Source organism: Juglans microcarpa x Juglans regia, chromosome 3S, assembly GCF_004785595.1.
Source record: "Juglans microcarpa x Juglans regia isolate MS1-56 chromosome 3S, Jm3101_v1.0, whole genome shotgun sequence".
Taxonomy (NCBI): domain Eukaryota; kingdom Viridiplantae; phylum Streptophyta; class Magnoliopsida; order Fagales; family Juglandaceae; genus Juglans; species Juglans microcarpa x Juglans regia.
This window is the reverse complement of record NC_054599.1, coordinates 17,906,151-17,923,491: the sequence shown is the minus strand read 5'-3', so window position 1 is coordinate 17,923,491 and position 17,341 is coordinate 17,906,151. Positions and strand designations below refer to the sequence as shown.

General features: G+C 33.4%; 2 protein-coding genes across 2 annotated transcripts; one reads left to right on the top strand and one right to left on the bottom strand.

Annotated features, from left to right (window-relative positions):
* Positions 1-698: 698 nt before the first annotated feature.
* LOC121258742 (transcription factor TCP4-like) lies at positions 699-1,374 on the bottom strand. The gene is made up of 2 exons (XM_041160285.1): positions 1,295-1,374; positions 699-1,251 (listed from the first exon to the last, which is right to left on the bottom strand). Exons 1-2 carry the CDS (start codon positions 1,372-1,374, stop codon positions 699-701), a joined length of 633 nt encoding a protein of 210 aa, XP_041016219.1.
* A 6,655-nt stretch (positions 1,375-8,029) lies between these two features.
* LOC121258296 (cyclin-D1-1) lies at positions 8,030-11,535 on the top strand. Its single transcript, XM_041159763.1, has 6 exons — positions 8,030-8,440; positions 8,681-8,767; positions 9,531-9,629; positions 9,747-9,948; positions 10,082-10,212; positions 10,307-11,535. Exons 1-6 carry the CDS (start codon positions 8,195-8,197, stop codon positions 10,529-10,531), a joined length of 990 nt encoding a protein of 329 aa, XP_041015697.1. The 5' UTR covers positions 8,030-8,194; the 3' UTR covers positions 10,532-11,535.
* Positions 11,536-17,341: the final 5,806 nt, after the last annotated feature.

The window sequence follows — 17,341 nt, the reverse complement described above, 5'->3', positions numbered from 1 at the left end:
TTTTTAATGTAAATTTCATGCAAGTCGTGGATCTTCTGCATCATCGTCCTCGTATTCTATTCATCGATAAATTTTAAATAGAGTAATAATACATATACAACTATTTTTATAATCATTTATATAACCTTTTAGATATAGGGATTAGCCGACCGGTTCAAAGTGTTGAAATATGCTAGGGATAAAGGCTTGTGAAGAAAGAAAAAGAAAGGAAAAAATTGAAGAGGACATGCACAAAATTCTAGTAAATTATCCCTTTTACTTTAATGTGCTGGCTAGTTGAATGCTTCAATAATAATTGAATCATCGCTGTGCCAAGTTATTTACTTGCCTTTGAATAATAAGTTGAGATGAGATGGTTTTAAATAAGTTGAATAAAATATTATTAAAATATTATTTTTAATATTATTATTGTTTTAGAATTTAAAAAAGTTACATTATTATTATGTAGAAATTTAAAAAAATTGTAATGATGAAATGAGATGAGATGATGTAAGATGATTTTTGTATCCAAATGAGCCAAATACTACAATTATCTACAACCCATAACAGGAAGAAAAATGCTTAAGACAGTCGTCTGCCTCAAGCGTTGTGTAAACTGCTGCTGAGTTGGCAAAAAACAAAACGTTGCATTTTGTTTCTTTTAGTTTTCGTTTGTCCCACTACAAGAGCCAAGACCCTTCCCTCTCCTCCATCCCAAATCACGTTGCAAGACCTTCCCTCTCTCTCCTTAGACCCACTCTACAAGACGGCAAGACCCTTCCCTCTCCTCCATCCCAAATCATGTTGCAAGACCTTCCCTCTCTCTCTGGTAATACCGAAGCCGACTCCGCAAAAAGGGTCTGGCCGTTTGGAGCTGAATGGTCCTGGAAAGAGTTGAGGGATAGGCCAAGATCTTGGGTGGGGTTGGAGGCTCTTGAAACTATTTCAGGTGGGTAGCTTTGGAAATTGATAAAGGAAGTTGCAGAACTTGTCGAGAATAAAGATTTCAAGGTATCTGTGATGGCCTCAGAGTCTAGACTTGGTGGAATGAAGGTTGAATTGTCATATGGGTTCTCAGCTAATTTCCGATAGAGCTGAAAATTGTAGCCAAAAGACACTGATTGTTTTGCTATTGTCATTTCTATTGTGCCTGCATCTGGGTCTGGTTGTTCTCGGATAGCATTAGAAGTGCCAGGTGGATGCCATGGTGGCAGCTCAGCTAGATTGTCAATGGCGAACTTGGCCTTCTTGATTAGCCAATCCACCGCTTTGCTAGCAGTCGCAGAGACCTTTTACAGTGTAGACCTTGCTGTGCCTGTCTTTGCAGCCAGTGGATAGGACAATGTGGCCACCTTGGACTTGGACTATCTCTCCTCTGATGCTTGTCATACCCATTGTTTATGTGCTTTGCATAGCCTCTGGTTTAGTCAAAAATCTCTTTGTTGAGTGCTTCTGTTTGGTGGGAAGTTTATGAGTTCCCTATGTGGTTGAAGGTGTTGGGGGTATTGGCCAAGGCCTTGTTCTTGTGGTTCTTCTTGTATTGGGGCTGTAACTTTGTGGATTGACGTCAGGGGAAACTGAAATTTCTTCTGGAAATCTAGATTCCTAGCCTTTCTGATTTTGCAATATCCATGAACTTTTTGATTTCTTGTACTACTCTCTCAGTTGCTTCTGTTTGTTCTTGTTGTTGCTTGTTGCTACTTTATCTGCTACTGCCACAAACCAAAATCCACGAAAATGAAGATGAGACCCACAAAGACTAGAACCCACGAAGATGAAGATGAAGACGAAGACGAGACCCATGAAAATCACCAAAATGCTCTCTTAAAGTTCATCTACCTGCATCGAGAGACCCCTCCCTTTGACGAAGAGCTCGTGCACTTGTCTGTAACTTTTTCTTTCAGATGCCTAGCTTTTTTCTTCTATTTTCGTATGTTTTTTGGTTTTTTTTTAAGTGGCAGGCGACTCTCCTACTGTTGTAACTCCCGACTGTATGTAGAAGAACTGTAATAGGAAATGATAAATCACTAAGGTTTAATTAATGATAAATGCTCTAGTTACAAAAAAAATTTATAAATTGATGTGACTTTATATCTCTTAATTAATTAGGCAAAAGATTATGATATTGGGAAAGAGTTATGAAGTGAATTACGACCTTCAAGGTATAATATATATATATATATATATATATATATATATATATATATATATACACACACACATATCAAGCCAGCTTCCATTATATACGAGCTCTAGCCACTTAAAAAGAGTTTTAATTTGGAGTCATATAATTATAGGCAGATTATCCATTCATTAAATAAACCTAATAATTACGAGCATATATATATATATATATATATATATAGGCAAATTAGAAAGAACAGAATGCACTACTTTTAATATCAAATAACCTAATAGTCATTAATTGCAGCATGCAGATCATTATACACAGGTTGAATAACCTAAAGTCAAGTCATCATGGTTACTTGCAGTACTAGAATATTATATCAAAATCATGTATAGCTGAAAATCAAAGCACGTGACCTAACATTCAACCCTAATGCTCAATGCATGGATCAAAATCTCAAGTTTCTCCTTCTCTTTATCCCTCAAAAGGAAAAGGAGAAAAAGATCATGACAAATCACTTGTACCTCTGGTAATTTAATTAGTCTATGAGATGACAAGTAATATAAGGTTAGATAAAAGGGGTAATGATCTCCATTTTAAATAGAATATATAGTTTTCATTTAGCATAAAATTACATAAAGAGTTTTGTTCAATATTTTCAAGTGTTAACATATATATATATATATATATATATATGCATGTCATTAGTGCTAAAAATGATATATGTTTCTCACTTTGCTACATATTATAAGTGGTCAATGATGATTCTACTTGACAGGATCATCAGCTATGTATATACATAAAATGAGTGTGTCTCCTGCGACTTTGTCCAAGGACAGAAGAAAGAGAATGTATAAATAAATAAAGCTCTCCTACCTCCGACATATCCCAATTTCCTATCACCGGTACGAGCAGCAATTAATGCACTGATTATTGCGCGTACTAAATTACTAATTCTAATCTTTTAAAAAACATTTTGCCAACAAGTACAAACAAAGATGCAATGTTTGTGTCTGTATATGGATACATTGCGCTATGATATATAAATAATTAAATTTATTAATTTCTATCGGTGCAAGCTTATGATATAATTATTGGTTTTACATGGTATTAGAATAGGGATTTCGAGTTCGAATCATACCTCTATGTTTCATCCCATTTGTCGGGTACACTATTGAAAGAGAAGTTTGACCTACACGTAAATGAGAATGTTAATATATATATATATATATATATAAGTAAATATACGTGGTTTCACACATGATAACCCAATAATTAACGACATAAAATGATGAAGGGACACTTTTAGGGCATATTTATTTGTTCTCTCACCATGTTGTAACTTGTAAGCAGGTCGAACATGATCATTAATTAGGCTTGGTTTGTTTTCACAAACTTATTAAATCATTTAATCTCATCTCATATCATCTCATCTCAATATTTAAACATTATTTAAATACAAATATTTTTCAATTGTTTTCATATAATTATTACCTAATCATTAATTACAACTTTCTCAAACTTCCAAACAAAGCATAAGAAATAATTCAAAATTTTAAAATCCCAAACAAAAATTATATTCTAATCCTATTTTAACTTTATAATTTTTTTATTCAACTTTTTCTCTCTTATTTTTTAAAATCCAATAAAAATCTTAACTTATTTCCTTATTATATCGTATTACTATTTATAAATTTCTTATCTTATTTCAGCTGCACAATCAAATTAGGCAATAATAAAATAAATTTATTCTTGATTCTTAAAATGGAAAATAAATAAATAAACTTGTGCAAGAGATACAGGTGGCCAGTTGGAATTAAAAATTGTTGATTAGTTGAGTAGGTGAACAACTTACAAAAAAGCAAGGAATATGAACTTTCTTTCCACTTCGTTGTTCTTATTTTCAGTGAACAATGACAAACACTAAACATATAAAATGTCCTTTAACCACTGGCTTCCAAGTCTTGGTGTGGAAATTAATGCTGCAACTATACATGTTGGAGGTGGAGAGGAGTGATCAGATTATCAGTATGTGGTTGAGCCAACACTCCCAACAACCTCATGCAGTTTGCCTGATCTTCTGTTCCGAGTACGATATCAAAGACTTTTTTTAGCATTTATGATATGGTACTCTTTGCCATGTACATGGCATGAGCGGATAATTGATCAAATCATGGGATATTTCGCTTGTCAGCTCGAAGGAGGAAGTTGCCAGGCATTCGCTAAGTGTAATTCTACCTATATAGTTATGGTTTGAGCTTTTATTTGAATGGTTAAAATGCAATTTGCAATATCACTAAAGTATGAAATAGACATGTCCAATATCATGTGTCATGCACCTTCTTATTTAATTTACTTATATTATATTCTTAACATGTACTTCCATTCACGAGCATAATTATCTCTGAATAAGTGAGTCTAACGCAAAAATTATTTAATTAATTAAGTAAAGTATAGAGAACTCAAGATTTTTACTCTAAAAACATATGAAATCACAATTTATTTCAAAAACTTAATTTAATTAATGAGAAGTTGTAAATTATATTATTTATATTAAATCCTTAAGAAGATCTACATCTTTTGTCTCATTTTTATCATCCACGACGACCTTGCTACTCTTTGTTATTATAAAATGAGGAAAGAACTGCTTTAGTTATAAAAAAGTTTTACAAAAATAAACTCATAAACTTATGTGACTTGAAGTGTTAAGTTAGATTATAAAATTATTTTTATTATAAATTAAGCATATGATCTATTTTACAATAAATTAAGCATATGATCTAACGTATCACATAAATTCATACGTCAATTTGTAAGTTTAATATTATAATATCTCTTTATGAATATAGTACTTGTCATCAATCCATTTGGTTTGATCAGTTTTTATCAATATACATCTAATAATTTTTATCCAAAGCCGAAATGTTCCAAAGAACCGCAATGAGAAAGTTACTTTTATCATTACATAACTTATGCATAGCTTTTAGTACGTGTTCTTCAATACAGGGAAATCATATCCAGGCTCCACCAAAAGTTTGGGAAGTTTCGTGGGTACTTCCACCGACTTTGCGTGTGGAAGTAATAAATTGTTACCCCCAATTGCGCTGGCTGTACTTTGATAATAGAAATCATATTTGTAATCGTGTACAAATATTACATATTTTTTTTTAAAAATAAATAAATATAAAAAAATTAATTTTTTAATAATAAACTCTACTATATTTATTAAGTGTGTTTGCATTATACATATCATTATTATTATTAAAGAGAGGTAAATTGGTATGTTTTACCGGCTCGTATGATCATTCGGCAATTGACGTGACTATTGCTAGCTTATCTTAAATTCAGAACCATGAATGCCCCCTTTGGACCTCCATGTTTTGGTCATCTCCTATCATATGTCAGAAGTTTGGATTTAACCGATCAAATACCACAATGAATAGCCCTACAACACATTCCACAATTTATAAAAATAGGCAAGTAATGATTTGATAAATTAAACTGTGAAATTATTTTTAGTATAAAATAAATCTAACGTATGTATTATATGACGATACGTGAACTTATAGATTTATTTTTGTGAAATTTTTTTATTACTGTAACACTTTCATAAAAAAAATCTAAAACTCTCTCACTGTTAGTGTTATTTTACCATGTTACTATACGATGGATCACTTCATTTGTAATCAATAACATTCTCTTTTAAATCAAATTAATCTCTCTTTTTGTGGCCAAAATCCTATTGGGGATATCATTTTAATTATCATGCTACGGAAAAAAATTAAAGCCCATTGAATTAATTGATCAGGAAATAATTATGGCGAAGAAAAGATTATAACATCATTGAAGTGTTTTTTTTTTTAGCATCATTGTTGTCAATGAGCATTAATAGATGTATATGATACGCCATCATTCAGATTTTATTTTATTTTATTTTTTTGCTCGGCTTTTCAGATCTTCTTTACTCTCTCTGTACGTGTCCAAAAACTTTTGTTATGGTCGGAAAAGATCAAGGACAGAGATATAGCTACCAAAAAGAGCATATAATTTTTAAATTTTTAAAAAATTAATACTTTTTATGGAATGATACTATTATATTGATTAGTTATAAATAATTTTAGAATAATTGTGTCCATATGATTATTTGTTTTTTCTTTTAAAAAAAGAAAGATAAGGTTTTGGAAATTGAAATATATCATCCGAAAATTACAAACTACACTTAAAAATAAAGTAAGCTACATTGTTTCGCTAAATTTGGAAAATACATGTTTTGATATTTTTCATGCTCAATACCTTGGGACATTTTATTTGAGATTGACGAGCGCTAGACCTTTTTTTTTTTTTTTAAAGTTTTTGAGGAGCCCTTTTCTTTATAATGGATATATATACCGAATAATTTAATTTATATGAGTACTAAATAATATTTTGGGTTAATAAATATGGGCAGAGGAATAATAGAAGTGCAAGAAATTTAAGCCAAGATTGAATATTGCTTCTAGAATGCATGTTGCTTGAGGATTCATGTATACATAGTTATTAAGGCTATGTTTGGTTATATAGTGACATCTCATATTATCTCAGACTATTTTATTATTATTCATTATTTTTTTTTATTATTCATTACTTTTACACTATTATTTATAAATTATCTGAAATCGTCTCAACATCCAAAATCACTAATTGGGGATGATTGTATTCCCCCGTGTCGCCTAGGTTCAAAATAAAAAACATTATATATATAGAAAGAATACAATAGAAAAATATGTATCAAAGTATGATTTCTAAATATACTCACTAAATGTATATGTTGAAATATTTTAATTTTTTTAATAATTAAGGAAATGACTATATATTATTATTGAATTTGTAATTTTTTTTCTTAATAATTAAAGATGTTTAACAAATACTTAAAATAAATATTTACACTTGTGTGCATATTTGAAGTACATTGTCTAAAATAAAATCCGGCTTTTCATGTTTTGCCACGTTGGACTACAGATCCGGATATGAATGGCCAGCACACCCTTCAACCGGCAAGAACCTTAGCATTCATCTCTCTCTCTCATCATCTAACTACAAACGTAGCACTGACGTCATCCACTTTGTTAAATATGTTAGCAGCACCTATTTTTATATGAAAAATTTTACTCTTACCATCGCACCATATACTACATATAATTTTTTTTATTCTTTTTTCTCTTTCTACAGCTATGGTATATGGATAAAAATTAGAAAAAATTAATTAGTTTAAGAAAATAAAAATAAAAAATAAATATGATGTATAGTGTATAAAATGATAAGTAGTAAAACTCTATTTTTTAAATTCTTTATGTGAATACTATTTTTTAATAAGATAATAACCTATTCCTTTTAAATCTTATCATTTTTAATCAATTCAAGTATAATGTATTAACTTTTTGTTAAGTAAATAAAATATAAAAATATTTAAAATACATCATATCAATTTAGATATATAATTTTAAAAGAGTAATATTAGATACAGTTTTTGAGCATATAAATCATGCCCATTTCTTTTAAAAAGAAGTAAAATTTACTATTAAAAAACTAATTTTTTTTCACGTGAATTAAATGACACCACTTTTTTTAAGGGATGAATGAGATTTATATATTTTAATATTACAAATATCATTTTTTATTTTTAAAAAAATATTATTAAATAAAGTACGCATGACTTATTCAATTTATTTCAAAAGAAGAAGTACGCATGACTTATTATAAATATAATTTATAGTCTAAAAATAATGTTCTTTTAACTTAAAAAATACTACGTATCTATGTTATGAAAGTATATACTCATGGTACCGATACTTGTGTGATCCGAAGATCAACATTTCTCCCGCTGAAATTAAAAGTAAAGATTAAAAAAAAAAATACAGCATCCCATGTTTATATATCCAAAGAAGCAGACGTTCCTCTCACTCTCGAAACCAAACTTCTCTCACTCTCACATCCACACTCTCGTCCTCTCACACACGCACACACAGAGGCACGTTCCTCCGATTTATCCCGAGATTTTCATAGACGAGTGACTGAACATGGGAAGAGAATGAGGTGCAACCAGCGATCATGTCCCTCTCGTGCTCTGACTGCTTCTCCGACCTACTCTGCGGCGAGGAATCCGGCTTCCTGTCCGGAGATTCGCCGGAATGCTCGTTGGACCTCCTCGAATCTCGGTCTTGCGGCGAGGAATCGATAGCCGATTTCATTGAGGACGAGCGGAACTTCGTGCCTGGGTTCGATTACCTTGCTAGGTTCCGCTCTCAGTCCCTGGACGCGTCCGCGAGAGAAGAATCCGTTGCATGGATTCTCAAGGTACTATTCCATTTTCCACTTCGTTGTTGTATGTAGGCTGTAAATTATCGGACGCTAAGTTGTCCGATTTTACTGCAATGCCACCGGATCATGTTAGTTACGTAGTTGGAGCTAAGTCGCGCCGCCAGTTCCTTTCAACTCGAATCGGAGGCGTAGATCTGAGTCGATCAGCTCAGAGCCGCCGGCCGCCTTCCGATACGCTTGGTATATTTCACTCATGTAAATATGCTTGGTTTGCAGGTTCAGGCTTATTATAATTTTCAGCCATTGACGACGTATCTCTCCGTGAACTACTTGGATCGGTTCCTTTATTCTCGTCGGTTGCCGGTAAATCCCCGTCAACGTTAAGCTAATTAATTAATTAATTACAGTACTGCGAATAATCCGATCGAGGTTCTGTCAGTAACTATTCTTCGACTATTCTAAACTGGTAGCTAGGAGTAATTATTTTGACTTACCATCAAAAAAAAGAAATGATATGATTGAATAATCACGCTCGTACATATTTAAAAAGAGCAATAAGAAAGACAAATGTTATCATTGATCTTTCGTTATTTATCTGACGTGATAGCAAATGAAGGATATATTACAATTGTTAATAATTATAATTATAATACGATAATTAAAAAAACAGCAAATAATATTTATCAATAGAAAAACAGTTATTACTTCTAGAGTTATGCAATATATTATGTTTGTTTGTCCCTATGTTGGAGTGGTACGCATATATCGCAATCTTTGGGTATTTTTGAAAAAAATATAATCAAGATTATAAATATAAAAATGAGATAAAAATGTACTACAAAGTGTAAATGATTTTTTTACACTGTAACTTTCGAATAAGCTACAGTATTATAAAGTACGCTTTGTTATTTATATATGATTATGCCTTTTGTAAGCACTGTTATAGATTGACGTATTTTTGTCCCAGCACGTGGGAACACGCCCATTTGTGATTTGTGCCACTCCACCATATATGGCACGTACAAGCTATGCAGATGGAATCTTCAACGTCCTTATTTAACAGTTATTGATTGTTTTGTTATTATTAGTTTGATTAAACTTGTCTGTTCTTTAATTATTTTGTCAGCATACAAACGGGTGGCAATTACAACTACTATCTGTTGCTTGCTTATCGTTAGCTGCTAAGATGGAGGAACTTCTGGTTCCCTCGCTACTGGATCTTCAGGTATGCGCCTATGAATGAGATCGATCTAATTGATCAGATTGAACTAGTAGTATTTCTTATCCAAATCCTATTCAATATTTAGTAACACATATATATAATGCAATATATCATATATAGGTGGAAGGTGCAAAATATATTTTCGCACCCAGCACGATTAGTAGGATGGAGCTCCTTGTGCTTAGTGTTCTGGATTGGAGGCTACGATCCATCACGCCGTTCAGCTTCATCGGCTACTTTGCATGCAAGCTGGATTCAACTGGAACTCATTATGGGTTTCTAGTTTCACGGGCGACCGAAATTATTTTATCTAATATACAAGGTAAGACCGATATTTAAGCATTTGCATGCACACATGTGATGTCAATACATTTAAGCGCACTCTTTTGTTTGTGAATATATGACTGCCATTAAAAGAGTAGCTTTTGTTTTTGGTCTTTTCACGATGTCCACAGAGGCTAGCTTTCTTGAATATTGGCCATCTTGCATTGCTGCCGCAGCCATACTTTGTGCAGCTGGTGAAATTCCAAATTTGTCTCTCGTCAATCCTGAACATGCTGAATCATGGTGTGATGGACTACACAAAGTGAGCATGCATGTAATTGTGGTTATCATAGCTAGGCATGTCTGAATACAAACTGGCCAGTATACCAATTCAAAATATTTATCAATTTTTGCAGGAGAAAATCATCGGATGCTACCGGCTAATGCAAGAATTTGTTGTTGACAATAGCCGGAGGAGGCCCCCAAAAATCTTGCCACAGCTTCGGGTTACCATTAGCGGGAGAGTGAGGTCTAGTGACTCATCGTCATCATGCACATCATCATCTAATAAGAGGAGAAAATTAAATAATTGCTTATGGCCGGTAGATGATGAAAAAGCAAACTCCGAGGCCGAAGGGTAAGTGAAACGCAAAAAAAGGAAAAGAAAATGAGGGTCCAAGTTGGCTAGAACCCTCATATAGTTTTTAGAAGGGTTTTCATATCAAATTGACTTGAGTGGTGGTGTAGATTATATAGAGTGGTATATATATATAATATATATAATGCATGTGAGAGAGTTTGGTGGGTGTGGAGATGTATTAATTATTATTTCTTTAAACGGGTGGCATCGCCATTCATTAATAATGGCTTTGCACATTCCCGAGGGATTTGCTACATAAGTATTTTGGTACGAGAGTGACCAAAAGAGAGTGAGAGAGAGAGAGAGAGAGAGAGAGAGAGAGATCGAAGTTGTTTAATGGAGGAGTGATGGAGTGTGAAAGAAGTGGAGAGTTGAATTCAAAGGGGTGTTGATTATTGAATGAAAGAAGGGAAGGTGGGGGGGGAGGGGGCCATGTTCTATAGGGTGGCGGAAAGGGTTGGGCAGTTTAATGGGATTTACTAGTCAAGCTTCTCATCTAGCCACCATCATTGCTTCCTTCAACTGCAGCGTCTTTTCTTGATGGGGAGGGGAATAAGATCATTGCCTCCATTTCATTTATTTTAATTTGTTTCTATTTCTTTTCGGTTTTTATGGGAGTGGCTTGTGTGCACACGCTTTATTTGTGTGACACACACGTGTGTATTAGTGCTTTTTTGGCGGCAACTGCCTTTTTTTTTTTCCTTTTTCTTTTTATTTTTTTTCTTTTATTTGTTCTTAAAATCGGCATTGGGCTCGGCCTAACCTTGCCTAAATTTCTTTTTGGGGTGTTCACCAGTACTGTGTTTGGTACACGTGTGTATACTCTCTCTTTTTTTTTTTAATTTTTAATTTGTTCTTTTGTTTTTTTGGGGAGATAGAGGTGAAAGTGAACCCTCTTGTAGTGGCCTATGTTTGGCCTAACAGATATACAAAGGTCTTTGGGGCCTTTCTTCATGCGTGCTGTATTTGATCGATACATCGGTATAATAAATAATTTTCCACATATATCTCTCTCTCTCTCTGTGCATGGCATCATTGGCACGTGATTGACAAAGGACTTTGTATCTTTGCCATTTGTTTTACCACTGTATCCATATTAACTTTTCAAGATCCCAACACTGGATCTGGAGTTTTCTGATGAGCATACATACATACATACATATATATATATATATATAATATGTATGGCAATGCGAATTGAAGAGACTGGAGGATGAACGGTCCCGCTCGCAATAAAGACGGTTCATTCATCGGTACTGACAATGACTTCTTCATTATTCGGTACCTCTCGTTGCCTATTCAATGGCTTTTTGCGATGCTTTTATGCATACATATGATGTGCACAGAACTAGATCTGTCTCGCAACTCACATGCACCCAATGTTTGTGTGTGTGTGTATATATATATATATATATATAATATATATATATATATTATATATTATATACATCTTTCAAGTTTAAAATAAAAAAATAAAGAATTAAAAACAATCATATAATGAATATAAAATGTACATTACTACAATAACTTTTCTCTAACATTACTCTATATATACATATATATAAAATATCTACTATACTAGGGTTTCTTCTAAAGCAGACAGCTCCGTATATATAGATATTTCAGTAGTACTTCCTACAATGATCGTACGTACGTACGTAGTCTAGACCATCGTATATTTCGTCAAACCTTTTCTTCATGTACTTTATTATTTTCGTTACATGCATCTATCTATCCGAGAAATTAGGTAATGTCAGGGTGCAGTACTGGAAATTAATAGACAAGGGGAGAAAGACTGAAAGTGGGTGGCAATCTATGATAGATCATTTATTATAATCTTTAAGAAAGCCAAGGTCTTAAAAAGCATCTTTTAAATTAGGGTTCCTAAACTAAAGGGAAAAGGCCGAGCAAAGAAGTTGTCATTTAGCCCCAGATTCCCGACAGGAGTATATTATTTTTGCATGTAGTAACCATAGCACAATGGCCCCCATCTCTGTGAGCCCGTAAAAAGAGGGGGTCACCATTCATTTTTGGGCATTTGTCCTGTAATTATATATATACCCTCCATATGGGTGATGACAACAGGTATCAGCAATGACGAAGCAGCCACCATATATCCCACACCCCCACCTCCAATTATTTATAAAAGTTCTATCTCCAAGTCTTTTTTTTTTTTTTTTTTTGTCATGACAGGGAACCACCCCACGGTAGAACCTTTAGAACTCACCTGTAAAATCTAAACCTCTGAATGAAGGGACTAGCACAGCAATCCACTGCTATGATCGATGATCTCCTACTTAAAATCGTAAATTAATCACAGGGAGAATCGAACTTGTGTGCATGTACACTTGCGATTTATCCTTACCACTCGTTCAAAAATCTTGCACACCGATTATCTAGTAAAAAACCATGCATCAATGTTTTGACTTTTCCCTTTTAAAAAATTATACTGGCCCCAGTGATAACTATTTAACTCATGCACATCATAATCATGCCCACTGCCTCAATCGACCACACTACAGTGATTAAAAATATATGTAGCAAAGATGCTTGCTTACAATTTTCTGCCACTAGTACATTTTTCTCCATTTTCTCTTTGGATGGATGGCTTTGTATGATCATCGACAATTTCATTGGATCGATCAAGGACAATGAATTAGGACCACCCAGATTGATAAAAGTACAGGTTCTCTTTCCTATATATATATATATATATATATATAGTAGAGAGAGAGAGAGAGGGAGAGTGTGCGCGTGTGTAGTACAGATAATTAGCGATATATCACTTCATTTTCTTATCACAGCTTTGTAAAGAGCTTAGCTTTTAGCTTGTTCATCCAATGTGGATCCCATAGTACTCCATGGTGTCGGAATCCACATCATAATATATATAATATCATCTATCCATAAATTATTCAGCCAATTAAGTAATCATTTACCGAAATGAAATGTGGCATTTCCTCACTCGTTGGGGCAGAGCTCAGTGGGAGCCATGAAATGAGCTTTGGACTAACATAACCAAATGTCAGACCTACAATCTTAATTTCCAAATAAAAATTTCACCCAATTGATCTAAACAAAGCACAATTAAGCTGGTTTGGCGACCAACAACCCACACATGAAGTACTGTTATCAAATCATAATAGCCCACCTCGTGCTCCATATAAATAAATGAAATTTTTTAATTAAATAGCTTGATTTTAATTAAAAAAGCATGATTAGGAATTGGACAGACAGTAGGACACTTCGTGGAAAGCGGATGACTGTACGTACCTTTCAAAATTAATTATTCATTCACGTATTCAACAAGTCCCCTTATTACTCAATCCCATCTCTTTCACTTTGAAATCATGATTTTGGATTGAAAAATATCATACAATACGTCTTCATCTATTCTTATGATCTTACTGTGTCGGCCGTGTAAAGTTATTTAAAAAAACTAAGAATTAATCCATGATATAATCACGCGCAACAAAATATTTTTTGGGATGGAATTTCGTTCTAAAAAGCCTTTTGAGATAGACCTTTTTAGACAAATTAGAGACAAAAAAATTGTCTCAAAAAATTTTTAGAGACGAAATCGAAACCTTTGGACACGAAAATTTTCGTCTCTAAAAAGTAAATTTGTTGTAGTGTATATATATATAGTTCCCTACTTGACATAATAATGAAATGCAATGGTTAGTTGGGAATATTAACAAATATTCAATATTCATATATGTTTTTGTTGCTGAAGATAGGCTCATGGTTAACCCTGAGTGTGTGAAACTTTAACATACCGGCTTTCAAATCCGCAAAAGGGGGAGTTGTTTCAATGGTGACTTTATGCCATCTCATTGGATATGAAAAGGTGGATGGAGCCTACGAGGAAGTGTTTGGATTTTGTCAGCAGTTGGTTCCCCACCATTATCCCCTATATGATTAAGCTATCCCAAGTGATAACATATGAGAGTTTGCAGTGTTTTACATTAATGATTATGTAGACTCTATAAGTCTCCTATTAATCTCAATGGAAGGATGTTACAATCAAAAGAGAAAACACTTCCCCACGCATGATCTCTCCTTTATTCTCTACACATAATGCATATATGGTTTATGCTTTATATATGAAGTGTGCATGGAATCCAAGGTATAAAAGACCCAAACTAAGCCAAAAGTTCTTTTTCTCTACCAATGAAAAGACAGAGTTTAAAGAGCATAGGGAGCAGAAATGTAGCTCTTTACCAGATCTTTTTTTAGGGGAATTTTCGGCTTTAGATGGGCAATGACAAAGATAGAGGACCCCTAGTAATCTTTAAGAGATGAATTTTAATTTGGTGGAAAAGCCATAGGCCCCTTGGACTAAAGGGTTTCAAAAGCTAGAATAAATGATGCTGAATCCACAGATATGGTTCGTGATTTTATGCTGAATGTAAGACAGCACCACTCTCAAGTAAATGGGGTACTCACTACTGACTCAGTGTCCCCATCCCATGTTAAATTCTATTGCAAAAAGAAAAAATGAGAGGGAAAGGAAAAGCAACTGATGATGAAAAAGAAAATTTGGATTATATAAATAATTATATATTTGATCCCCATCTACCTGCAAAATATATACCTTGTCTCTAACTATTTTCCGAGCCTCCACATGAGGTGCATATATACCCAAAAAAGACATGAGCTGCATGCATATATATTCATGTGTGCCTATGCATGTATATTGAGGGTGGTTTTTGGTCTACCAAACTCAAATAACATGGTTTTTGTTCACGTCATTAATGTCACCAATCAAAGCTTATGATCATGACATACCAACACAAATCTGATCATAATGATCATATGTATATGTTGCTTTAATAACTAATAAAATGTACTCATACTGATACATAGGTGCTTTGATTTTGTAATTGAATTCATGTCTTTTCTTGATCTATATGTCTTTTAGTGCCACTGCTAGGCGCGGCACGATATTTCTAGTTTTTTTGTTTCTTTTTCTCCCTGTGTGATTAATATAAGGTCCGTAGTAATTAATTAGGAGCTAATATAAAAAGTTGAACTTTTGCAAGGGGGAGCCCGAATGTTGGCTTTTCCAATATCCATGCACGTTACCCTCTTTGGATGCCATGAAAAGGAGAAGAAAGATATCAGATCGAAGGATATATGGGGGGCTTAGCTACAAATCTCGAGGGAGCGTGGATGTCGTGGTGCATCTTCTTTAATGCTTTGTGCTAGTGCATGCATGCCTGTACCTCCCATTTTGGAAGAGTACTGGTCACACTAAAGAGTCTTCTTCTTAATCATAAAAAATAAGAACCTCACCTCAGATGTATCCCTAGCTATATGATTTATCCATGATCTTATATATACATATACAGACGTTTATGCTCTTTACATTAATTTGTGAGGCCCATTCGCTTGCAATTAGAAGCATTTACATAAAATCCTGTATATTTCAGCAGTCATCTTAATTATCATTGATCTAGTAGCTAGAAAGAAGGCATGATTTTGGGAAGTCATCATGCATGAATTCATTTAGATGGAATCGATCGAGGTAGAAAAAAGATGGCTGCTTAATTAGCCGAAAGCCTTGCCCAAAATTTATTTTCGAAAGAACTACATGATGATGAGGATGATGATGATCAGGAAAGTTCATGACTTGGAAATGCTTTGATTAGATGGATTCGGCAGGAAAAGTGTCATGTTTACACCTTCTACTATGCTCATTCTCTTATATAAAGATTAATATAAAAAGATAAACTTTTAACACTTCCTTTCATTTGTCTGATGATGATGAAGTCACCTTTCTTCTTGTAAGCATTAATCCACTAAAAAAAAAGTTTATGTACGTTTGTTTCATTTATATTATTTCATACTTTAGTAGAACATCATGAGTTTGGTTAACCATGCATGATATATCTTCAATACATCTCTTTCCCTCTAGACTTTACAGTACTTGTAACTCAGATATATACAAAAATCAACTAGGTGCAAATTATATTACAAGGATGCATGCATTCCACACGATCAATATCGATCCCACCACAAAAAAGAAATCCTCCAACTTCACCTAAATTAAAGAATATGCAAATAAATGCATGCTCTCATATATATATATATATATATATATATATATATATATATAATATAGACTTATCCATCGACACTATGACATATATGGCTCACAAAACATATAAATTTTCGCCGCAATAAACTGCATAAACGTACCCACAAATTCACAATGGAACTGCTCAAAGTGTATTCACAGCTATTTCATTTTAAGTTGTGTGATCTCTCATCGTATTTATTGAAATAAATTATTATAAGTGGTTTCACATGTCAAATATTTAAATATTATTTACTTAAAATATTTACTTGTAGTAGGTATAATTTGGGATAAAAAAAATTATAAAGGAATACAAATTATATAATTCATGTGTTAGCTAGACGGGCCGTCTATAGACATACATGGCTGATATTGAGCCCAATAGTGATCTGGGTCGACCTTGGCACCACAAAAAGTGAGCTAATTGTGCTAGCAATTCGGCCCATAGACACTAATTTTAGGTGCGCTAGCTAGTCCTAAATCAGAATGTTACAAATATATTGTTATCTATACCTATCTCATACCAAGAAGATCAAGAACGAATATTTTTTTTTTCCTTCTGTTTTTAAAGTATTGAACCACCCCCATCTTAATTTGAATAGAACAAATTGATAATTCATGAATGAGACTGTAAATTCAGGCTAATTTTGCCAACTATAACACCTTAAGAAAAATAATCACTGTATTACATAGGGGTGCTACCCGCTCTATAAGGGTGGATAGCTACCC

Bases quoted from the DNA above. Each gene is read 5' to 3' on its own strand.
- LOC121258296 (XM_041159763.1), top strand. From the start codon at position 8,195: ATGTCCCTCTCGTGCTCTGACTGCTTCTCCGACCTACTCTGCGGCGAG. The intron at 8,441-8,680 runs GTACTATTCCAT...CTTGGTTTGCAG, and splicing joins CCGTTGCATGGATTCTCAAG to GTTCAGGCTTATTATAATTT. The intron at 10,213-10,306 runs GTGAGCATGCAT...CAATTTTTGCAG, and splicing joins GGTGTGATGGACTACACAAA to GAGAAAATCATCGGATGCTA.
- LOC121258742 (XM_041160285.1), bottom strand. From the start codon at position 1,374: ATGGGTATGACAAGCATCAGAGGAGAGATAGTCCAAGTCCAAGGTGGC. The intron at 1,252-1,294 runs GCACAGCAAGGT...TGCGACTGCTAG, and splicing joins TCCACTGGCTGCAAAGACAG to CAAAGCGGTGGATTGGCTAA.